Raw genomic sequence first — 26,088 nt, 5'->3', positions numbered from 1 at the left:
CCCTCCCCCACTGCCCCAAGGCCCTCAAACGCTGCCTGGGGTTCTTTTCCTACTACGCTCGGTGGGTCCCAAACTATGCGGACAAGGCCCGCCCACTGATTCAGTCCACCCAATTCCCCCTTGCGGCCGAGGCACAACACGCTTTCGCCCGCATCATAGCAGACATCGCCAAGGCCGGGATGCGCGCAGTGGACGAGTCACTGCCTTTCCAAGTGGAGAGCGACATTTCAGACATCGCCCTTGCTGCCACTCTAAACCAGGCAGGCAGACCCGTGGCATACTTTTCCCGCACCCTTCATGCCTCTGAAACTCGACACTCATCCGTCGAAAAGGAGGCCCAAGCTATCATTGAAGCTGTGCGGCATTGAAGGAATTAACTGGCCGGTAAGAGATTCACTCCTTACGGACCAACGGTCGGTAGCCTTCATGTTCAATAACACACAGTGGGGCAAGATCAAAAATGATAAAATCTTGCGGTGGAGAATCGAGCTCTCCACCTATAATTACGAGATCTTGTATCGCCCCGGTAAACTCAACGAACCCCCAGACGCCCTCTCCTGAGGTACATATGCCAGCGCACAAGTGGACCAACTCCGGGCCCTATACGACAGCCTTTGTCACCCGGGGTCACTCGATTGTACCATCTGGTCAAAACTCGCAACCTGCCCTACTCCGTCGAGGAAGTAAGGACAGTCACCAGGGACTGTCAGGTCTGTGCGGAGTGCAAGCCGCACTACTACCGGCCAGACCGTGGGTGCCTGGTGAAGGCTTCCCGCCCCTTTGAACGCCTCAGCGTGGATTTCAAAGGGCCCCTCCCCTCCACCGACCGTAACACGTACATTCACAGTGTGGTCGATGAGTACTCCAGATTCCCCTTCGCCATCCCATGCCCCGATATGACGACTGCCACCGTCGTCAAGGCCCTCAGCACCATTTTCACTCTGTTCGGTTTCCCCGCCTACATCCACAGTACGAAGTCTTACAACACCAGGTTAAAGTCCAACAGGTTTGTTTCGATGTAACTAGCTTTCGGAGCGCTGCTCCTTCCTCAGGTGAATGAAGAGGTATGTTCCAGAAACAAATATATAGACAAATTCAAAGATGCCCAACAATGCTTGGAATGCGAGCATTAGCAGGTGATTAAATCTTTACAGATCCAGAGATGGGGTAACCCCAGGTTAAAGAGATGTGAATTGTACCAAGCCAGGACAGTTGGTAGGATTTCGCAGGCCAGATGGTGGGGGATGAATGTAATGCGACATGAATCCCAGGTCCCGGTTGAGGCCGCACTCATGTGTGCGGAACTTGGCTATAAGTTTCTGCTCGGCGATTCTGCATTGTCGTGCGTCCTGAAGGCCGCCTTGGAGAACGCTTACCCGGAGATCAGAGGCTGAATGCCCTTGATTGCTGAAGTGTTCCCCGACTGGAAGGGAACATTCCTGTCTGGTGATTGTCGCGCGATGTCCGTTCATTCGTTGTCGCAGCGTCTGCATGATCTCGCCAATGTACCACGCTTCGGGACATCCTTTCCTGCAGCGTATGAGGTAGACAACGTTGGCCGAGTCGCACGAGTATGTACCGCGTATCTGGTGGGTGGTGTTCTCACGTGTAATAGTGGTATCCATGTCGATGATCTGGCACGTCTTGCAGAGATTGCCATGACAGGGTTGTGTGGTGTCGTGGTCACTGTTCTGAAGACTGGGTAGTTTGCTGCAAACAATGGTTTGTTTGAGGTTGCGCGGTTGTTTGAAGGCAAATAATGGGGGTGTGGGGATGACCTTGGCAAGATGTTCATCTTCATCAATGACGTGTTGAAGGCTGTGAAGAAGATGACGTAGTTTCTCCGCTCCGGGGAAGTACTGGACGACGAAGGGTATTCTGTTGGTTGTGTCCCATGTTTGTCTTCTGAGGAGGTCGGTGCGCTGCAGGGTCCAAGCATTGTCTGGCAGCTTTGAATTTGTCTATATATTTGTTTCTGGAACATACCTCTTCATTCACCTGAGGAAGGAGCAGCGCTCCGAAAGCTAGTGACATCGAAACAAATCTGTTGGACTTTAACCTGGTGTTGTAAGACTTCGTACTGTGCTCACCCCAGTCCAATGCCGGCATCTCCACATCATACATCCACAGTGACAGGGGATCCTCATTCATGAGCGATGAGCTGCGTCAGTTCCTGCTCAGCAGGTGTATAGCCTCCAGCAGGACGACCAGCTACAACCCCTGGGGAAATGGGCAAGTAGAATGGGAGAATGGGACGGTTTGGAGGGCCGTACAGCTGGCCCTACGGTCCAGGAACCTCCCAGCTTCTCGCTGGCAGGAGGTCCTCCCTGACGCTCTACACTCCATCCGGTCACTATTGTGCACCGCCACTAATAACACACCCCATGAACGTGTTTTTACCTTCCCCAGGAAGTCCACATCCGGGGTGTCGCTCCCGACTTGGCTCGCTGCTCCAGGACCGGTCCTTCTCCGTAGGCACGTCCGACTCCACAAGGCGGACCCCTTGGTGGACAGGCTTCACCTGCTCCAAGCCAACCCTCAATATGCCTACGTTGAGTTCCCTGACGGCCGCCAAGATACTGTCTTACTCAGGGACCTGGCACCGTCAGGTTCCACCCCAACACCCCCCCCCCCCCACCAATGCGCCCCCCCCCCATCTCCCACCGCGCCGCCAATATTGACCACACCACAGCACCCCCCCTCCCCTTTTCCGCACAAGAGGACGAAGAGGACTTCTGCATGCTCCCGGCGTTCCCCGATGACTGGCCAGCATCAGCACTGCCATCGGTGCCACCTCCACCACCGCCAGCACCGACTTCGCCGCCAACGTTACATAGAACATAGAACATAGAACAATACAGCGCAGTACAGGCCCTTCGGCCCACGATGTTGCACCGAAACAAAAGCCATCTAACCTACACTATGCCATTATCATCCATATGTTTATCCAATAAACTTTTAAATGCCCTCAATGTTGGCGAGTTCACTACTGTAGCAGGTAGGGCATTCCACGGCCTCACTACTCTTTGCGTAAAGAACCTACCTCTGACCTCTGTCCTATATCTATTACCCCTCAGTTTAAAGTTATGTCCCCTCGTGCCAGCCATATCCATCCGCGGGAGAAGGCTCTCACTGTCCACCCTATCCAACCCCCTGATCATTTTGTATGCCTCTATTAAGTCTCCTCTTAACCTTCTTCTCTCCAACGAAAACAACCTCAAGTCCGTCAGCCTTTCCTCATAAGATTTTCCCTCCATACCAGGCAACATCCTGGTAAATCTCCTCTGCACCCGCTCCAAAGCCTCCACGTCCTTCCTATAATGCGGTGACCAGAACTGTACGCAATACTCCAAATGCGGCCGGACCAGAGTTCTGTACAGCTGCAACATGACCTCCCGACTCCGGAACTCAATCCCTCTACCAATAAAGGCCAACACTCCATAGGCCTTCTTCACAACCCTATCAACCTGGGTGGCAACTTTCAGGGATCTATGTACATGGACACCTAGATCCCTCTGCTCAGCCACACTTTCAAGAACTTTACCATTAGCCAAATATTCCGCATTCCTGTTATTCCTTCCAAAGTGAATCACCTCACACTTCTCTACATTAAACTCCATTTGCCACCTCTCAGCCCAGCTCTGCAGCTTATCTATATCCCTCTGTAACCTGCTACATCCTTCCACACTATCGACAACACCACCGACTTTAGTATCATCTGCAAATTTACTCACCCACCCTTCTGTGCCTTCCTCTAGGTCATTGATAAAAATGACAAACAGCAACGGCCCCAGAACAGATCCTTGTGGTACTCCACTTGTGACTGTACTCCATTCTGAACATTTCCCATCAACCACCACCCTCTGTCTTCTTTCAGCTAGCCAATTTCTGATCCACATCTCTAAATCACCCTTAATCCCCAGCCTCCGTATTTTTTGCAATAGCCTACCGTGGGGAACCTTATCAAACGCTTTGCTGAAATCCATATACACCACATCAACTGCTCTACCCTCGTCTACCTGTTCAGTCACCTTCTCAAAGAACTCAATAAGGTTTGTGAGGCATGACCTACCCTTCACAAAGCCATGCTGACTATCCCTGATCATATCATTCCTATCTAGATGATTATAAATCTTGTCCCTTATAATCCCCTCCAAGACTTTACCCACTACAGACGTGAGGCTCACCGGTCTATAGTTGCCGGGGTTGTCTCTGCTCCCCTTTTTGAACAAAGGGACCACATTTGCTGTCCTCCAGTCCTCTGGCACTATTCCTGTAGCCAATGATGACATAAAAATCAAAGCCAAAGGTCCAGCAATCTCTTCCCTGGCCTCCCATAGAATCCTAGGATAAATCCCATCAGGTCCCGGGGACTTATCTATTTTCAGCCTGTCCAGAATTGCCAACACCTCTTCCCTACGTACCTCAATGCCATCTATTCTATTAGCCTGGGGCTCAGCATTCTCCTCCACAACATTATCTTTTTCCTGAGTGAATACTGACGAAAAATATTCATTTAGTATCTCGCCTATCTCTTCAGACTCCACACACAATTTCCCATCCCTGTCCTTGACTGGTCCTACTCTTTCCCTAGTCATTCGCTTATTCCTGACATACCTATAGAAAGCTTTTGGGTTTTCCTTGATCCTTCCTGCCAAATACTTCTCATGTCCCCTCCTTGCTCGTCTTAGCTCTCTCTTTAGATCCTTCCTCGCTACCTTGTAACTATCCATCGCCCCAACCGAAACTTCACACTTCATCTTCACATAGGCCTCCTTCTTCCTCTTAACAAGAGATTCCACTTCCCTGGTAAACCACGGTTCCCTCACTCGACGCCTTCCTCCCTGTCTGACCGGTACATACTTATCAAGAACACGCAGTAGCTGATCCTTGAACAAGCCCCACTTATCCAGTGTGCCCAACACTTGCAGCCTACTTCTCCACCTTATCCCCCCCAAGTCACGTCTAATGGCATCATAATTGCCCTTCCCCCAGCTATAACTCTTGCCCTGCGGTGTATACTTATCCCTTTCCATCATTAACGTAAACGTCACCGAATTGTGGTCACTGTCCCCAAAGTGCTCTCCTACCTCCAAATCCAACACCTGGCCTGGTTCATTACCCAAAACCAAATCCAACGTGGCCTCGCCTCTTGTTGGCCTGTCAACATATTGTTTCAGGAAACCCTCCTGCACACACTGTACAAAAAACGACCCATCTATTGTACTCGAACTATATCTTTTCCAGTCAATATTTGGAAAGTTAAAGTCTCCCATAATAACTACCCTGTTACTTTCGCTCATATCCAGAATCATCTTCGCTATCCTTTCCTCTACATCCCTAGAACTATTAGGAGGCCTATAAAAAACTCCCAACAGGGTGACCTCTCCTTTCCTGTTTCTAACTTCAGCCAATACTACCTCGGAAGAAGAGTCCCCATCTAGCATCCTCTCCGCCACCGTAATACTGCTCTTGACTAGCAGCGCCACACCTCCCCCTCTTTTGCCTCCTTCTCTGAGCTTACTAAAACACCTAAACCCCGGAACCTGCAACATCCATTCCTGTCCCTGCTCTATCCATGTCTCCGAAATGGCCACAACATCGAAGTCCCAGGTACCAACCCACGCTGCCAGTTCCCCTACCTTGTTTCGTATACTCCTGGCATTGAAGTAGACACACTTCAAACCACCTACCTGAACGCTGGCCCCCTCCTGCGACGTCAAATCTGTGCTCCTGACCTCTATACTCTCATTCTCCCTTACCCTAAAACTACAATCCAGGTTCCCATGCCCCTGCTGCATTAGTTTAAACCCCCCCAAAGAGCACTAACAAATCTCCCCCCCAGGATATTTGTGCCCCTCAGGTTCAGATGTAGACCATCCTGTCTGTAGAGGTCCCACCTTCCCCAGAAAGAGCCCCAGTTATCCAAAAATCTGAAACCCTCCCGCCTGCACCATCCCTGTAGCCACGTGTTTAAATGCTCTCTCTCCCTATTCCTCATCTCACTATCACGTGGCACGGGCAACAACCCAGAGATAACAACTCTGTTTGTTCTGGTTCTGAGCTTCCATCCTAGCTCCCTGAAAGCCTGCCTGACATCCTTGTCCCCTTTCCTACCTATGTCGTTGGTGCCAATGTGGACCACGACTTGGGGCTGCTCCCCCTCCCCCCTAAGGACCCGGAAAACACGATCCGAGACATCACGTACCCTTGCACCTGGGAGGCAACATACCAAACGTGAGTCTCTCACGCTCCCACAAAATCTCCTATCTGTGCCCCTGACTATAGAGTCCCCAATTACTAATGCTCTGCTCCTCTCCCCCCTTCCCTTCTGAGCAACAGGGACAGACTCCGTGCCAGAGGCCCGTACCCCATGGCTTACCCCTGGTAAGTCGTCCCCCCCACAAGTATCCAAAGCGGTATACTTGTTTCTCAGGGGAACGACCGCAGGGGATCCCTGCACTGACTGTTTTTTCCCAGTCCCTCTTACAGTTACCCACCTATCTCCAATCTTTGGTGTAACTAATTCCCTGAAGCTGCTATCTATGACCCCTTCTGCCTCCCGAATGATCCGAAGTTCTTCCAACTCCAGCTCCAGTTCCCTAACTCGGTCTTGGAGGAGCTGGAGATGGCAGCACTTCCTGCAGGTAAAATCAGCAGGGACACTAACTGCATCCCTCACCTCAAACATCCTGCAGGAGGAACATTGTACTCCCTTCCCTGCCATTCCTCTAACTTTCTACCAAGATCTAGCGAACAACTAAATTAAATTTTTATAAAAAATAATAATAATATAATAAAAATATGGTACTTACCTCAGACCAATGGGTTTTATTATTAGGTTAGAGGAGGAGGGCGGGTGGGAGACACTACACGTGTAGTGTCTCGGGTTTCCTCTCCACCAGAATTTATTGGTGAGGGTCTTCCCAGACGTCCGCGGGTCGACTTCCTGATCCCGCCTAAAAAACTAATTTAAAGAAAAGAGAAAAAGTCTCAGCTCCTGCTGAAACTGACTCACCACTCACCAGCTGCTCTCACGCCACCGAAATCGACTGGCCTGCCCCTGCAAAGAGAAGTGCTTTTAAAGGTTGACTTACCTCCCAGCACCCTCCTTCCGCAATGCTCCCGCTGAAACTGACTAACCAGCTGCTCTCACGCCACCGAAATCGACTGGCCTGCCCCTGCAAAGAGAAGTGCTTTTAAAGGTTGACTTACCTCCCAGCACCCTCCTTCCGCAATGCTCCCGCTGAAACTGACTAACCAGCTGCTCTCACGCCACCGAAATCGACTGGCCTGCCCCTGCAAAGAGAAGTGCTTTTAAAGGTTGACTTACCTCCCAGCACCCTCCTTCCGCAATGCTCCCGCTGAAACTGACTAACCAGCTGCTCTCACGCCACCGAAATACGCCGCTCTCAACAAAGCACCGGACCGGCTGAACCTTTGACGGACTCCGGACCGCCAACATGGCCTTTTCTTTCCCTACCACTGTACATAATTGCACTAATTGTATATAGTTTCACGTTGCCCCCGCCAGACACATTTTTAACAGGGGGTGAAAGTGGTGAACCACTGTAAGAGGAGATGTAAGGTAGGACCTGCACTACAGGTTCGCCGGTAGCTCCTGCCAGCTGGCTCCGCCCACGGAGAACTGTATAAATATGCATGACCTCCAGTGCCCTGCCATTTCGCCAGCTGCAGCAGGAGGCCACGCATCTGACTGTAATAAAGCCACAGTTGTACCCAACTTTAGTCTTTGTGCAATTGGTCATGCATCAATCAGAGAGTTGTTGGGATTTGGATTGCGCTGCCTGGGAGAGTGGTGGAGGTGGATTCCATAGAGGTTTCAAAAGAGAGCTAGATATATATTTGAAAATGATGAATTTAGAGGTCTAGGTAGCTCTTTCCATAGCCGCTGCAGATACGATGGGCGGAATATCCTAATTCTGTGCTGTAAAATTCTTTGGTTCTATGATTCCTCACTCGCTACACATCCGCACTCATTATCCGTCCTCCATTGCTCGCTTACCACCTATCCCCCACCAGCTATTCAATACCCATTCCCCATTTTCCACATCATTAACTATTCCCTTTTCCTCACACATTACATAGCTGCAGTATTGTGTATGTTCAGTGCTTGCATTGGGTTTGCCCCAGATCATTATGCTGACTCCCCCTTAGACTGATGGCAAGAAAAGTCAACATAAAAGCAACTAGTACCTGCGTAGAGCTCGCCCGTGATTGACATGTTCATGAGTTCAGGAGCCACATCGAGGAGTGTGACTGCTGCTTTATTGGCATTGTACATGGCCGCCACATGTAACGCTGTCTCTCCCATAGTGCCTGTGAAGAGAGTGCAAAGAGAGCCTGAGGTGCGGATCAGTAAAGCTGGTAGTAAGAGGGAGGAAAGATAAAGGCATTGATTAACTTGGGGAAGAAGCCAAAAACTCAAGGCACCATTTTGGGGTGGGAGAGGAGTGAGTGGGGGTTTATGATTACAGTGCAGCTCACATGATGTTTCTTTGAAAGTTAATGTTCCTGAGATCCCAGAGATATGTCACCATGACTTTCCAAGATGGCAGTTGATGTGTTGGGTGTTCTGGATCACATACAGGTCACCAACACTTGAGATAGCGCAACACTATTTTATTGAATCGTTAACTATTTAAACATACTTACACTGTGGGTTAATACGATACTAGTTTTAACTAAAGACCTCTGCCTTGCCCTAACCAGTCAATGCAGTCAGCACATGGTGAATGTCTGTGTTGCAGGCTGTGAGCTCTGTCCTCCTAGCTAGCTGCTACTTGAATGAGCGGGAACTCTGATGCGCCCTGTTTTTATAGTGCGTGTGCTCTCACTGGTGATTGGCTGCGGTGTTGTGTGTGTTGATTGGTCCCACTGTGTGTCCATCAGTGTGTGTCTGCACCATGATATACTGGTGTATATTATGACATCCCCCTTTTCTAAAATATGTACCTGCGTGGCAATAAATAGTGTATAGTGAGTTTTCCTGACTACGTGTGTGCGACATATTTACAGGACTATGCACATAAAAGCAAAGCTATTTACATGGGAAGGTGCCTGGTGCAGAAAAAAACAGTGGGCGGGATTCTCCACTCCCACGCCGAAGTGGCCGCGCCGTCGTGAACGCCGTTGAGGTTCACGACGGCGCTGAACGGCCCCGGTCCCGACCGATTCAGGCCCTGACAATGGGCCAGTATCGGGGCCGCGTCATCTACACGCGCCAGGCCTTGTCGCCCGCGTAAAAGCGGCGCGGCATAGATGACGTGGCCGGCGCCGCATGACGGACGTCATCCGCGCATGCGTGGTTGTCGTCCTGTCTAAATCCGCCACGCAAGAAGATGGGGGACGGATCTTGCGGGGCGGCGGAAGGAAGGAGGTCCTCCTTCAGAGAGGATGGCCCGACGATCGGTGGGCACCGATCGCGGGCCACCCCACATTCCAGGAGAAGCCCGGTGCAGGATCCCCCTCGCCCCCCCACAGGCCGCCCCCCCAGCGTTAACGCACCGCCCACGACTGCAGCGACCAGGTGTGGACGGCGCCGGGGGAACCCGCCGTGTTGGCCTGGCCGCTCGGCCCATCCGGGCCTCAGAATAGCGGGGGTGCCGGAGAATCGCCATTTTCGGTGTCTCCGGCGATTCTCCGGCCTGCGGCCCGCGAAACTCGACCGGGCCGTTCCCGCTGCTTGGGAGAATTGTGGGAGCACGTCGGACCGGCGTCCCCGGAAATTTTGGCGGCCCAGGCGATTCTCCCAACCGGTGTGGGAGTGGAGAATCGCGCCCAGTGTGTCACACAAATAATGAGATGAACACTATATACAAACCACTTGAACGATTAAACAGAAGAACAGAACAAATCAGAAAGTCCACAAGTCCACAAAGTTCACAAATTAAGTCTCTGAGGTGGGCGACGAATTCTGGGTGACCGCCTCAAGGGTGGGTCGGGAGCCACCGGCTGAGGAGCGGGCTGGACTGCGTCAGAGTGAGGAGGATGCAGAGTATTCGGAATCTCTGCATAGTCCAGGTCAGGGTCAACAGGAGGGCGTGGCAATGGTGGAGGATCACGTAGCGAGCGCAGAACAAGATGAAGGGCACATCGATTGCGGCGCAGAATGGAGCCATCCGGTAGACGAACCAGGAACGAGCGGGGAGCCACCTGCCGAAGAACCACAGCAGTTGCAGACCAGCCACCATCCGGAAGATGGATGCGGACGTTGTCATCTGGAGCCAGAGCAGGGAGATCAGCTGCACGGGCGTCCTGAGCCGCCTTGTGCTGTGCACGAGACAGTTGCATACGTTGAAGGACCGGAACGTGGTCGAGGTCTGGGACATAAATGGACGTCACCGTCGTCCTCAGGGTGCGACCCATGAGCAGCTGGGCTGGCGACAGGCCAGTGGACAGTGGGGCGGAGCGATAGGCCAGCAGGGCGAGGCAGAAATCGGACCCAGCAACAGCAGCCTTGCAGAGGAGCCGTTTGACTATGTGGACGTCCTTCTCCGCTTTGCCGTTGGATTGGGGGTACAGGGGACTGGATGTCACATGCACGAAGTTGAACCTCCTGGCAAAGTTGGACCATTCTTGGCCCGCGAAGCAGGGGACATTGTCCGACATCACAGTGAGTGGGATGCCGTGCCGAGCAAAGGTGTCCTTACAGGCACGGATGACTGCAGACGATGTGATGTTGTGTAAACGTACCTCCTGCATGTAGTTTGAAAAGTAGTCTACAATCAGGACATAGTCCCTGCCCAGCGCGTGGAACAGGTCAATTCCGACCTTGGACCAAGGGGACGTGACCAACTCACGGGGCTGTAGGGTCTCATGTGGTTGGGCCGACTAGAAGCGCTGACAAGTAGGGCAGTTGAGCACTGAGTTGGCGATGTCGTCATTGGTGCTGGGCCAGTACACTGCCTCTCGGGCCTGTCGGCGGCACTTCTCAATGCCAAGGTGGCCCTCGTGTAGCTGTTCCAAGATGAGCAGGTGCATGCTGTGCGGGATGGCAATGCGGTCCAGTTTCAGGAGAACACCATCGACTACCGCCAGATCATCTCTGATGTTGTAGAACTGCGGATATTGGCCCTTGAGCCACCCGTCTGTTAGATGGCGCATGACACGCTGTAGCCTAGGGTCAGCCGTTGTCTCGCGGCGAATTTGGACGAGGTGTTCATCTGTGGCAGGTAGATTGGAGGCCACGAAGGCCACATGGGCGTCAACCTGGCAGACGAATCCCGCTGGGCCACACGGAGTGTTGACTGCCCTGGTGAGAGCGTCTGCAATGATGAAGTCTTTGCCTGGGGTGTATACCAGCTGGAAGTCGTATCGCCGGAGCTTGAGAAGAATACGCTGGAGGCGAGGCGTCATGTCGTTCAAGTCTTTCTGTATTATATTGACCAGCGGGCGATGGTCGGTCTCGACGGTGAATTGAGGAAGGCCGTACACATAATCGTGAAGCTTGACGACACCCGTCAACAGGCCCAGGCACTCCTTTTCTATCTGCACGTAGCGCTGTTTCCGTGGGGGTCATGGCGGGTGACGCATATGCAACAGGGGCCCATGATGAGGCCTCATCGTGTTGCAGGAGCACTGCCCCAATGCCGGATTGGCTGGCATCGGTCAAAAGTTTTGTCTAATTCGCTGGATCAAAAAAGGCTAAGACCGGGGCCGTGGTGAGTTTGGTTTTGAATTCTCTCCATTCGCACTTGTGGGCAGGAAGCGATTGGAAGTCTGTCGTCTTCCTGACCAGGTCCTGAGAGCCGTGGTATGAGAGGCGAGGTTAGGGATGAACTTCACTCGGAAGTTGACCATGCCCAGAAATTGGAGGATCGCCTTCTCGTCCTCTGGCGTTTCATGGCTGTGATAGCAGCCACCTTGTCCGCATCCGGCCACACACCCAACTGGGAGATGTGGTCCCCTAGGAACTTGAGTTCCATCTGGCCAAAGGAACATTTGGCCCTGTTGAGGCGTAGGCCTTTCTCCCGTATGCGTTTGAACACACGCTGGAGGCGACTGACATGCTCCTGCGGGGTGGTGGGCCATATGATCATGTCGTCGACATAGACACAAACACCTTCAATGCCTTCCATCATTTATTCCATGATCCTGTGAAACACTTCTGAAGCCGATATGATCCCAAACGGCATCCTGTTGTAACAATATCTGCCAAAGTTGGTGTCAAAGGTACAGTTATCTGCTGGATTTGTCGAGCTGGATTTCCCAGAATCCTTTCGAGGCGTCAAGTTTGGTGAAGAGCTTGGCGCGAGCCATCTCGCATGTGATCTCTTCGCGCTTGGGAATTGGATAATGCTCCCTCATGATATTGCGATTCAGATCCTTGGGATCAATGCAAATTCTCAGCTCGCCGGAAGGCTTTTTTACGCACACCATGGAACTGACCCAGTCGGTTGGTTCCGTAACTCTTGCGATCACTCCTTGTTCTTGGAAGTCCTGCAGCTGCTGCTTGAGGCAGTCCTTGGGGGGTGCTGGGACTCTGCGAGGTGCATGCACCACAGGTGTGGCGTTCTGTTTGAGAAGGATCTTGTAAGTTTATGGGAGCGTGCCCATGCCTTCAAAGACTTTGTGGTGCTGGTCGATGATGGCGTCGAGAAGCGCCCTGAAGTCAGCGTCCTGGAAGGCAGGCATGTCATCAGGAGAGAGAGAGTGAACTCTTTGAACGAGGTTCAACAGCTTGCACGCCTTTGCGCCAAGCAGGGAGTCCTTCGAGGAGCCCACAATCTCGAAAGGAAGGATGGCTTTCCGTGACTTGTGCGTCACTTCAAGTTGGCACGAGCCGGTAGCAGGAATGATGTTGCCATTGTAGTCCAATAGCTGGCAGGCTGATGGAAGGATGACTGATTTGACACGAAGGCTTTGGAAAGCAGACTACGCCATGAGATTGGCGGAGGCACCAGTGTCCAGGCGGAATCGTATTTGGGACCGGTTGACCGTCAGGGTGGCACACCACTCATCGTCTGGATCAATGCTGTATACCGACAGTGGCTGGTGTCTTTGCTTCGGGGACAGCCTGTTTTCCGTTACGACACTGACTCGAAAAGGCGCCTTTGGGTCCTCGGTGTCACTGCTGTGTGGGAGGTCTACATCGGACTCAGTGACCGTGGGTAGAATTGCCTGAACATTCCTGCGAGGCTGGCTGAAGCGATGGGAGTTGGCAGGCTGAGCTGCTCGACAGAAGGCAGCATAGTGGCCAAGTCTTCCACATCGTAGACATTGTCGAGATTTTGCGGGGCATTTCCGCTTTAAATGGGCGGAGCCACAATTGCCGCACGTCGTGACGTTAGCATGTTCGCTGCGCCACCGCACATTCGCGGTGCGGCAGTGCGTGGTGCGCGTCTGCGCATTACGTTCCTCCACGTCGCCGTCCCCTCGTTTGGTGCGTACAAGCACGGGAGTCTGCGAAAAGTGCGCAAAATGGCCGCCCTCATCCAGGCTGATGGCCTGAAGGTGCTCAGTCACTTGGACCCGTTCCACCTCGTGGGGACCTTGCTGCGCCGTTTCAGCCGCTTGTATACGGGAATACCGACTCGTGGCGCTTTCATGTAAGACACAGGTCTCGATGGCGGTCGCTAGGGTGAGTTGCTTTACTTTGAGGAGCTGCTGACGTAGGGGGTCTGACTGAACACCAAAAACGATCTGGTCACGTATCATGGAGTCGGAGGTGGGCCCGTAGCTGCAAGATTGCGCAAGGATGCGGAGGTGCGAGAGAAAGGGTTGGAAAGGTTCATCCTTACCCTGCAAACGGTGCTGGAACACGTAGCGTTCGAAACTTTCATTCACCTGTACGCTGCAGTGACTGTGAAACTTGAGGAGGACCGTCTTGAACTTCGTCTTATCTTCATCATCTGCAAAGGTGAGAGAGTTGAAAATGTGGATGGCATGGTCCCAGGCCGTGAAGAGGAGAAGAGCAATCTTTCTGGTGTCCGAGGCACCCTCCCTGTCCGTGGCTTCGAGGAAGAGCTGGAAGCGCTGATTGAAAATCTTCCAGCTGGCCCCGAGGTTGCCGGTGATGCGGAGCGGCGGCGGCGGGCTGATGTTGTCCATGGGGCAGGATGACGGAATGCTGGCGGAAGGCAGATCACTTGCAGGTCGGTCTAAGAAGTGCTAGTATCCACCACTCCTGGTATCATGATGTTTTGGGTGTTCTGGATCACATGCAGGTCACCAACACTTGAAATAGTGCAACACTATTTTATTGAATCATTAACTGTTTAAACATACTTAGACTGTGGGTAAGCTTTAACTAAAGATCTCTGCCTTGTCCTAACCAGTCGATGCACTCAGCACATGGTGAATGTCTGTGTTGCAGGCTGTGAGCTCTGTCCTCCTAGCTAGCTGCAACTCGAATGAGCGGGAACTCTGATGCTCTCTGTCTTTATAGTGCGTGTGCTCTCACTGGTGATTGGCTGCGGTGTTGTGTATGTTGATTGGTCCCACTATGTGTCCATCAGTGTGTGTCTGCACCATGATATACTGGTGTATATTATGACAGCAGTGTGGTCAGGGGCTGCGATCTGCTCAGCTGCACTACAGGAAGGGTGCAGGAGGACTTCACTCTGAAGCAACAAGTATGTTTTACGTCGTGGGAGTGGCCCGGCAAACCATGTGCATGTTCTGGGCATGTCCTGAGCTGAGGAGATTTTGGGTTTCCTTCTTCAGCACCAAGTTGGCAATTCTACAGATGGAATTGGAGCCCAGTCCCCTAGTGGCTAAATTTGGGGCAGCACTGTAGCACAGTGACTAGCACAGTTGCTTCAAAGCGCCAGGGTCCCAGGTTCGATTCCGAATTGGGTCACTGTCTGTGCGTAGTCTGCACGTTCTCCCTGTGTCTGCATGGGTTTCCTCCGGGTGCTCCGGTTTCCTCCCACAAGTCCCGAAAGATGTACTGTTAGGTGAATTGGACATTCTGAATTCTCCCTCAGTGTACCCGAACAGGCGCCGGAATTTGGCGACTAGGGGCTTTTCACAGTAACCTCATTGCAGTGTTAATGTAAGCCTACTTGTGACACTGATAAAGATGATTTATTTATTTATTTATCAGAGCTGCCGGAGCTGCAGACGGGTGCGGGGCAGATGTCTTAGCTATTGCTTCGCTGATTGCTCACAGGCAGGTGCTGTTGGAGGGAAGGTCAGCTTCTCCACCTTGGTATGGTATGACTGGGGAATCTTATGGATTTTTTGCATCTTGAGAAAATCAAGTATACGGTAAGGGGCGCAATTGAGGGGTTTTATAAAAGATGACATTTTTTCATTGTTTTTGAAACAGCTAGTCACCGAGTGCTGTTTGGGGGTAGGGGGAGGGCTGCTGATTTCTATGTTGGTGTTTTTTGTTTTATTTTACTGTTCTGTGTTCATTAAAAAATGTTCACCAAAAGTATTTTTTTTTTAAAGTATGCTCCAGCATCTTTTGGCACATCACAGATTAAGTAAAAAATATAGATACGCGATGCTTTGATTTCTCAGAAAGGTACAACAGTGATGGAGACCAACTGTGTTCTCACAAATTCTCAAAGGCATTGGTGTCATTGGAGAAGGATGAATCGCAGGGCTGTCGACATTGTACTGTGAGGATAGGTCCATATATATCAATAAATACACTAGCTGGTTAGATAACATAGAAAACAGGAGCAGGAAGAGGTCATTTGGCCATTCGAGCCTGCTCCGCCATTCATTATGATCATGGCTGATCATCCAACTCAACAACCTAATCCCCCCATAGCCTTTGATCCCCTTCACCCCAAATGCTATATCTAACCACTTCCTGCAAACATACAATATTTTAGCCTCAACTACTTCCCATGGTAACGAAATCCACAGGCTCACCACTCTCTGGGTGAAGAAATGTCTCCTCGGGCGAAATTCTCCCCCAACGGCGGGATGTCCGCCGACTGGCGCCAAAGCCGGCGCCAATCAGACGGGCATCGCGCCGGCCCAAAGGTGCGGAATGCTCCGCATCTTTGGGGGCCGAGCCCCAACATTGAGGGGCTACGCCGATGCCGGAGGGATTTCCGCCCCGCCAGCTGGCGGAAATGGCGTTTGTTTCCCCGCCAGCTGGCGCGGAAATGCGGCGCATGCGCGGGAGCGTCAGCGGCCGCTGTCAGTTTCCCAGCGCATGCGCGGGAGCGTCAGCGGCCGCTGTCAGTTTCCCGCGCATGCGCAGTGGGGAGAGTCTCTTCCGCCTCCGCCATGGTGGAGGCCGTAGCGGAAAGAGTGCCCCCACGGCACAGGCCCGCCCGCGGATCGGTGGGCCCCGATCGCGGGCCAGGCCACCGTGGGGGCACCCCCCGGGGTCAGATCGCCCCGCGCCCCCCCCCAGGACCCCGGAGCCCGCCCACGCCGCCTGGTCCCGCCGGTAAATACCAGGTTTGATTTACGTCGGCGGGACAGGCAATTCCTGGGCGGGACTTCGGCCCATCCGGGCCGGAGAATCCAGCGGGGGGTCCCGCCAACCGGCGCGGCCCGTTTCCCGCCCCCGCCCAATCTCCGGGAGCGGAGACTTCGGCGGGGGCGGGGGCGGGATTCACGGCGGCCAACGGCCATTCTCCGACCCGGCGGGGGGTCGGAGAATGACGCCCCTCATCTCTGGACATCCCCACCATAGGAACATCCTTCTTGCATCTACCCTGTAGTCCTGCTAGAATTTTATAGCTTTCTAAGAAATCCCCACCCCATTCTTCTGAACTCCAGCAACATGCGTGGAATCAAGTCGGCTGTTCTGCGCATGCGCAAACTCGCGCGGGCCGTTCCACGCCGACTGGAACTGCGGGGACGACTCCGGCGCCAACCTAACCCCCTAGGAAGGGGGGAATTCCTCACTTTCGGGGACCATTGACGCCGGATTGGTTGCTGCAGCTTTTCACGCCGGCGTGGGGACATAGTCCCATTATTAGAGAATCCCGCCCATTATATTTTGTTCCCCCATCTAAATCATTAATATATATTGTGAATAGCTGGGGCCCTAGCACCGATCCCTGCGGTACCCTAGTAGTCACTGCCTGCCATTTGGAAAAAGGCCCATTAATTCCTACTCTTTGTTTCCTGTCTGCCAACGAGTTTTCTATCCATCGCAATACACTATGCCTAATCCCATGCTTTAATTTTACACGCTAATCTCTTCTTGGGACTTTGTCAAAAGCCTTCTTAAAGTCCAAATAAACCACATCCTCTGGCTCCCCTTCATCAACTCTACTAGTTACATCCACGAAGAATTCCAATAGATTTGTCAAGCATGATTTCCCCTTCATAAATCCATGCTGACTCTGTCTGATCCTGCCACTGTTTTCTAAGTGCTCTGCTATAAAATCTTTGATAATGGTAATACGACAAGCTCTTCATGAAGAACGGTTGAGGACTCTGGGTCTGTACTCATTGGAGTTTAGAAGGATGAGGGGTGTTATGCAGGTTGGTTCGATGTGGACTGCACTCGATGCAGGGAAGTTAGAAACAGACGTCTAACACAGGAGAAGATCCAACACTGTTTTATTCAACTAGATAAACTGCTGCACATATTCAGCTGTGGGTCGACACTATACTGATCTGACTAGTGACCTTGTAGGAGCCTGACCAGACTTACTAGCTGCTGCATGGTGTTTGTGCTTGCTAGCTCGTGGACTCTGACTGTCTCTGTAGCTGGGTCCCAAGAGAGCGGAAAACCTAGTGCCCTCTGGCTTTATAGTGGTAGTGTCCTGTCTGGTGATTGGCTGTGCTGTGTTGTATGCTTACTGGTCGTCCTATGTGTCAATCACTGCCTGTCTGCATCTCATTATATACATGAGTGGATATTATGACATTCCCTCCCCTTTCTTTTTAGTTAAATAAATACTGAGGTATGTATATATATACATATATATGTATGCCTGACTATATACAAACGGTGATTGAACAAACATATATACATGTTAAGGTGTCGATAGTGCAGATACATGGCAAACTAGGCAAAATTTGCAAGAGTTAAGTCGATGGATTCAGTCACAAAATTTACAAAAGTTAAGTCGACAGATTCAGTCTTTGTGGCGGGCGACGAATTCTTGTTGATCGCCGCAGATGTGGATCAGGAGCCACCCGCAAGTGGAGAGGTGGGATCGCTGCCATTGCGGTGGTCACGTGGGCTGGCAGGATCGCTGGCAGACGGGCATTGCAAAGAGTTCCATGCCCGCCTGTTGTGCCGTAGCAGGGAGCCATCAGCCATGCGAACAATGAAAGACCTCGGGGAAACTTGTTTGACAACAACAGCTGTGGCTGACCAACCGCCCTCAGGCAACTGGACGCGAACATGATCGGCTGGAGCCAGCTCAGGTAAATCTGTGGCATGAGCATCAGATGTGGTGTCATGTGAGGGTACCTTTAAGACATGGATGTTTAAGCAATGTACCTTTAAGAAAACAGTGATGTCAGAGAGAGGGTGGGGCTGAGCTCAGGTCAGCCATTTTGCAGGTTTTTAGTTTCAGTTTAAAAAGCAGTGTGTGTGTGTCTGTGTGTTTCCCGAGAGCTTCAAGTTTTGAAAAGAGCTGGGTGTGTGTCTGTGTTTTGCAGTGAGCTGGATCTCTGCCATGAAAGACTATCTCTGGATCATTTGGGTGATTTAAAGTAAAGCCTTTAACCTGATGTGATTTTGTTTAAAGATGTTAAGTCTCTTGGAAGTTTGAAGGAACATTTTAAGGAGTTATTTACTGTTGCAATATTTTCTGACTTATCTTTGAAGTAAAGGGTGTTAAGAGATCCAATGTTTATTTAAGATGTTAAATTGAGTTCATGGAATAAACAGTGTTTTGTGTTTAAAAACCCACGTGTCCATAATTGTAATCCCACACCTAGGGAAAAAGCCGCGTGCGAGGAAAAGCAACAAATCCATTAAAGGGAGAGGTTGGTTGAACTCCATGTTGCATTTTGGGGTTCTGAAAACGCTTCGCCCATAACAGTGGCCTTCTATTGGGCCCGGGACTGCTGCACTTTTTGTAGTACTGTGAGATGGTCAAGGTCTGAAACATGGATGGCTGGAACTGTGGTCCTCAGAGTGCGATTCATGAGCATCTGCGCTGGAGACAACCCAGTGGACAGTGGGGTTGCCCTGTATGCCAGCATTGTCAGGTTGAAGTCGGAGCCTGAGTCTGCAGCTTTGCACAGCAACCGCTTGACAATAATGACCCCTTTATCGGCCTTCCCGTTTGATTGCAGGTAGTGGGGACTGGAGGTAACGTGACGGAAGTTGTAGGACGGTGCAAAATCAGACCATTCTTGGCTGTAAAAGCACGGACCGTTGTCGCTCATTACAGTGAGCGGTATGCCGTGCCTGGCGAATGTTTCTTTGCAGGCTTTGATGACTGCCTTCATAGAACATAGAACATTACAGCGCAGGACAGGCCCTTCGGCCCTCGATGTTGCGCCGACCTGTGAAACCACTCTAAAGCCCATCTACACTATTCCTTTATCGTCCATATGTCTATCCAATGACCATTTGAATGCCCTTAGTGTAGGCGAGTCCACGACTGTTGCAGGCAGGACATTCCACACCCTTACTACTCTCTGAGTAAAGAACCTACCTCTGACATCTGTCTTATATCTATCTCCCCTCAATTTAAAGCTATGTCCCCTCGTGCTAGACATCACCATCTGAGGAAGAAGGCTCTCACTGCCCACCCTATCCAATCCTCTGATCATCTTGTATGCCTCAATTAAGTCACCTGTTAACCTTCTTCTCTCTAACAAAAACAGCCTCAAGTCCCTCAGCCTTTCCTCATAAGATCTTCCCTCCATACCAGGCAACATTCTGCTAAATATCCTCTGCACCCTTTCCAATGCTTCCACATCCTTCCTATAATGCGGCGACCAGAATTGCACGCAATACTCCGAATGTGGCCGCACTAGAGTTTTGTACATCTGCAACATGACCTCATGGCTCCGAAACTTAATTCCTCTACCAATAAAAGCTAACACACCATACGCCTTCTTAACAACCCTCTCAACCTGGGTGGCAACTTTCAGGGATCTATGTACATGGACACTGAGATCTCTCTGCTCATCCACACTGCCAAGAATCTTACCATTAGCCCAGTACTCTGTCTTCCTGTTATTCCTTCCAAAATGAATCACCTCAACACTTTTCTGCATTAAACTCCATTTGCCACCTCTCAGCCCAGCGCTGCAGCTTATCTATGTCCCTCTGTAACTTGTAACATCCTTCCACACTGTCCACAACTCCATCGACTTGAGTGTCATCTGCAAATTTACTCACCCATCCTTCTACGCCCTCCTCCAGGTCATTTATAAAAATGCCAAACAGCAGTGGCCCCAAAACAGATCCTTGTGGTACACCACTCGTAACTGGACTGCAGTCTGAACATTTCCCATCAACCACCACCCTTTGTCTTCTTCCAGCTAGCCAATGTCTGATCCAAACTGCTAAATCACCCTGAATCCCATGCCTCCGTATTTTCTGCAGTAGCCTACCGTGGGGAACCTCATCAAACGCTTTACTGAAATCCATATACACCACATCAACTGCTTTACCCTCATCCACCTGTTTGGTCACCTTCTCAAAGAACTCAATAAGGTTTGTGAGGCACGACCTACCCTTCACAAAACCGTGTTGACTATCTCTAATCAAATTATTCCTTTCCAAGATTTTGTCCACAACAGAAGTAAGGCTCACTGGTCTATAGTTACTGGGGTTGTCTCTACTCCCCTTCTTGAACAAGGGGACAACATTTGCTATCCTCCAATCTTCTGGCACTATTCCTGTAGACAAAGATGACTTAAAGATCAAAGCCAAAGGCTCAGCAATCTCCTCCCTAGCTTCCCAGAGAATCCTAGGATAAATCCCATCCGGCCCAGGGGACTTATCTATTTTCACACTTTCCAGAATTGCTAACACCGCCTCCTTATGAACCTCAAGCACTTCTAGTCTAGTAGCCTGAATCTCAGTATTCTCCTCGACAACATTGTCTTTTTCCTGTGTGAATACTGACGAAAGATATTCATTTAGCACCTCTCCTATCTCCTCGGACTCCAAGCACAACTTCCCACTACTATCCTTGACTGGCCCTACTCGTTTATTCCTGACATATCTACAGAAAGCTTTAGGGTTATCCTTGATCCTACCTGCCAAAGACTTCTCATGTCCTCTCCTGGCTCTTCTTAGCTCTCTCTTTAGGACCTTCCTAGCTAACTTGTAACTCTCGAACGCCCGAACTGAACCTTCATGTCTCATCTTTACATAAGCCTCCTTCTTCCTTTTGACAAGTGTTTCGGCTGCTTTAGTAAACCACGGTTCCCTTGCTCGACCACTTCCTCCCTGCCTGACAGGTACATACTTATCAAGGACACGCAGTTGCTGTTCCTTGAACAAGTTCCACATTTCCATTGTGCCCATCCCCTGCAGTTTTCCTCTCCATCCGATGCATCCTAAGTCTTGCCTCATCGCATCATAATTGCCTTTCCCCCAGATATAACTCTTGCCCTGCGGTATATACCTATCCCTTTCCATCACTAAAGTAAACTTAATCGAATTGTGGTCACTATCACCAAAGTGCTCGCCTACCTCCAAATCTAACACCTGTCCTGGTTCATTACCCAGTACCAAATCCAATGTGGCCTCGCTTCTCGCCTTCGACGTGAGGTCGGACAGTTTCACCACTTCTGCACAGTAAATTCTATGACTTCTGGGTAACTGGAGAAGTAGTCAACCAGGAGTACGTAGTCACGCCCCTTGGCGTGAAAAAGGTCTACACCTCCTTTGGACCACGGAGAGGTCACGATCTCGTGCTGTTGCAGTGTTTCCTTGGGTTGAGCCGGTTGAAACTTCTGACAGGTGGGGCAGTTGAGGACCGTGTTGTCAATATCCTGGTTAATGCCCGGCTAGTAAACCGCCTCCCGAGCTCTGCATCGGCATTTCTCGACTCCAAGGTGACCCTCATGGAGTTGGCCCAGCACCGTAGCCTGCATGCTCTGAGGAATAACAATCCTGTCGAGTTTCAGAAGGATTCCCTCCACAACCGTCAGCTCGTCTTTAACATTAAAGAATTGGGGACATTGTCCCTTCTGCCAGCCATGGGTAAGGTGCTGCATCACATGCTGCAGTAAAGGATCCTTGGCCGTTTCCTCACGAATTTGGACCACCCGTTCGTCAGAGGCTGGGGGATTGGTGGCACACAATTGCACTTGCACTTCTATGTGACAATGAAGTCACCTTGCTCACACGGTGTGGTGATGGACCGGGATAGAGCATCTACAATGATCAGCTCTTTTCCTGGCGTGTCGACAAGTTCGAAGTCATAGCGGCAGAGTCGAAGAAGAATTCGCTGTAACCGAGGTGTCATGTCATTTAAATCCTTCTGGATTATGTGGACTAGAGGCCTGTGGTCCGTTTCCACCGTGAATTTCGGCAGGCCGTAAACATAATTGTGGTGAGCCACATATGGGTACGTAAGGCTGTTGTATATATGTTCCACTGTTTTATAAGTATTGTTATCTCCACTGTTGTATATACTTATTGTTATTGCTGTTCTGTTATTGGTTGTTGCTGTTGTACTGTTGGAATGTTATTATTGGTGCTGCTGTTGGCTCCACCTGTGGCTCCGCCCAGCTGTGGAGGTATAAAGCCTGTTGACCTGGGTCAGCCCTGCATTGCGGGAGGAGATACAGGTCAGCACATATTTAGCTTATTAAAGCATCGGTTCACTGCTTCTCAGCGTCTCGTCTGAATTGATGTCTATCAATTTAATAAGCTAAAAGTTTGATAATGGACGCTGCCCTCAAACCTGAACATCTCGAACTGGACCCGCAGGCCGCTGAAGCGCCGGCTATCTTTGAGCATTGGCTCAGCTGCTTCGAGGTCTATCTCGAATCCTCGACTGCTGCGGTTTCCCCGGCATTCAAGCAACGTCTCCTCAACGCCCGGGTGAGCCACCGGATCTTCCAGTTAATCCAAGATGCGGGCTCGTATACGGAGACTGTAGATGTATTCAAGGAACAGTTTGTGAGGCCGGTCAACGAGATCCTCGCCCGACACCTCCTCACCACGCGGCGTCAGCGCCAGGGTGAGTCGCTCGCGGAGTATCTTTGTGAGTTGAGGGTACTCGCCCGCAGTTGTAACTGCCGGGCGGTCTCTGCATCGGAGCATTCGGAGCTAATGATTCGGGACACTTGTGTGACTGGAGTCTGGTCCAGCTATGTCCGGCAGCGCCTCCTCGAGAAAGGGGCTCTCGACCTTGAGGCGACAGTGAAGCTGGCGACCTCACTAGAAGTGGCTTTCCAGAGCCTCGAGGCCTTCCCATCCGACCACGCGGCATCCTCGGGGACGTCAGAGGCGAAGCCATCACCCGACCTCTGCGTATCTCACTCCTGCACCGCATGGCTGCCCACAGCTCCGGAGGACCTTGCTGTTATTTCTACGGGCAAGGCCAGCATCCCCGGCAGCGCTACCCAGCAGGCAGCACTCTGTGTAATGAGTGCGGCAAGAAAGGTATGTCTGAGCCGCTCTAAAGCCCCCAAATCAAAACCCGGTCGGCCTGAGGCTCACAGACCCCACAACATGGCATCGTGCCTGCCGGGACCGCCCCCTTCCGACGCGTCATCTGCCGCCTGCAACCCGTGGAGGACGCCATCTTGGTCGTCGTCACCGACGCCGCCCGCCACGTGTGACCAGTGGGTGCCGCCATCGTGCCTGACATCGTCGACACCACCATTTTATGATCACGCTGCTGCCACAGATAATCCTTCGCATTACCTCAGCTCGGTCCAGCTCGACCATCCCGGCCTTACCATCTGCGAAATTTGATGATGGCTGTCAAAGTCAACGGGCAGGAGGCATGCTGTGTCTTTGACTCCGGGAGCACAGATAGTTTTGTCCACCCGGATATGGTAAGGCGCTGCTCCCTCCGGGTCCTCCCCATCTCGCAGACTATATCCCTCGCGTCCGGTTCGCACTCCGTACAGATCCGGGGGTATTGCTTTGCAAACCTGTCAATACAAGGCGTAGAGTACACTAACTTTAAGCTCTACGTCCTCCCTCATCTCTGCGCTCCTCTCCTGCTCGAGCTAGATTTCCAGTGCAACCTCAGATGCCTAACACTAAAATTCGGGGGACCCCTGCCCCCTCTCACGATCTGTAGCCTCGCAACCCTGAAGGTCACCTCTCCCTCACTCTTCGCGAACCTCACCCCAGATTGTAAGCCCGTTGCCACCCAGAGCAGACGATACAGTGCTCAGGACAGGGCCTTCATCAGGTTAGAGGTTCAGCGGCTCCTGGAGGAGGGGATCATCGAGGCTAGTAACAGTCCCTGGAGAGCGCAAGTGGTGGTCGTCCGGACTGGGGAAAAGAACCGGACGGTAGTCGACTACAGTCAGACGATCATTCGGTACACGCAGCTCGGCGCGTACCCCTTCCCACGCATATCTGACATGGTTAATCAGATTGCGCAGTATCGAGTCTTCTCTACGGTAGACTTGAAGTCCACGTACCACCAGCTCCCTATCCGGCGGGAAGACCGCCAGTACACTGCCTTCAAGGCAGATGGCCACCTCTTCCATTTCCTCAGGGTCCCCTTCGGCGTCACCAACAGGGTTTCGGTCTTCCAACGAACAATGGACCGAATGGTGGACCAGTACGGGCTGCGGGCCACATTTCCGTACTTGGATAATGTCACCATCTGCGGCCATGACCTGCAGGACCATGACGTGAACCTAGACAATTTCCTCCGCACCGCCCGACTCCTTAATTTAACCTACAATAAGGAGAAGTGTGTTTTCTGCACAACCCGGCTAGCCAGCCTCGACTATGTCGTGGAAAACGGTGCCCTAGGGCCCGACCCTGACCGCATGCACCCCCTTCTCCAGCTCCCCCTTCCCCACTGCCCCAAGGCCCTGAAACGATGCCTGGGGTTTTTCTCATATTATGCCCAGTGGGTCCCCTACTACGCGGACAAGGCCCGCCCACTCATTAAGTCCACCATTTTTCCCCTGACGGCTGAGGCCCGTTTGGCTTTCAACCGCATTAGAGCCAACATTGCCAAGACCACGATGCACGCTGTGGATGAATCCCTTCCATTCCAGGTTGAGAGCGATGCGTCTGACTTTGCCCTGGCTGCTACCCTCAACCAGGCAGGAAGGCCTGTTGTCTTTTTTTCCCGTACCCTCCATGCCTCCGAGATTCGACACCCCTCCATCGAGAGGCACAAGCCATTGTGGAAGCTGTGCGACACTGGAGCCATTACCTGGCAGGCAGGAGATTCACTCTCCTCACAGACCAACGGTCAGTTGCCTTCATGTTTAATAACACGCAGCGGGGCAAGATTAAGAACGACAAGATTTTGCAGTGGAGAATCGACCTCTCCACCTATAACTACGACATCTTGTATCACCCTGGGAAGCTCAACGAGCCCCCAGATGCCCTGTCCTGCGGTATATGCGCCAGCGTGAAACAGACCGGTTGTGGGCCATCCACAACGACCTCTGTCACCCGGGGGTCACCCGGCTTCTTCACTTCGTCAAGGCCCGCAACCTGCCCTACACGATGTCAGGGCTGTGACCAGGGATTGCCAAATCTGTGCAGAGTGCAAGCGCACTTCTATCGGCCAGACAAGGCTCACCGAGTGAAGGCCTCCCGCCCTTTTGAACGCCTCAGCATGGACTTCAAAGGGCCACTCCCCTCCACTGACCGTAATGTGTACTTTCTCAACGTTGTTGAGTACTCCCGCTTCCCGTTTGCAATCCCTTGTCCTGATATGTCCTCTGCCACTGTCATCAAGGCCCTGCGCAGCATTTTCTTCCTGTTTGGTTTCCCCACCTATATATATACCTCCTCTTTTATGAGTGAGGAGCTGCATCAGTACCTGCTCAGTAAGGGCGTTGCCTCGAGCAGGACTACCAGCTACAACCCCCGTGGGAACGAGCAGGTGGAGAGGGAGAATGCTACGGTCTGGAAGGCCGTCCTTCTGGCCCTACGGTCTAGAAGTCTCCCAGTCTCCCGATGGCAAAAAGTCCTCCCTGACATGCTTCACTCCACCCGGTCGCTTCTGTGTACTGCCACAAACGAGACCCCTCACAACCGTCTATTTGTCTTTC

At 51.8% G+C, this 26,088-nt stretch overlaps 1 protein-coding gene across 1 annotated transcript in view; it reads right to left on the bottom strand.

Annotated features, from left to right (window-relative positions):
* LOC140395365 (transient receptor potential cation channel subfamily V member 6-like) overlaps positions 1 to 26,088 on the bottom strand; it is a 141,902-nt gene that overhangs the window by 106,460 nt on the left and 9,354 nt on the right. Inside the window, exon 3 of the mRNA XM_072483021.1 lies at positions 8,218 to 8,340. Coding sequence (XP_072339122.1) covers positions 8,218 to 8,340 — 123 coding nt within the window. The remainder of the gene's footprint in view (positions 1 to 8,217; positions 8,341 to 26,088) is intronic.

This window comes from Scyliorhinus torazame, chromosome 18 (genome assembly GCF_047496885.1).
Source record: "Scyliorhinus torazame isolate Kashiwa2021f chromosome 18, sScyTor2.1, whole genome shotgun sequence".
Lineage (NCBI taxonomy): Eukaryota > Metazoa > Chordata > Chondrichthyes > Carcharhiniformes > Scyliorhinidae > Scyliorhinus > Scyliorhinus torazame.
The sequence above is the reverse complement of the archived record's forward strand: the minus strand, read 5'-3'. Positions and strand labels throughout refer to the sequence as shown.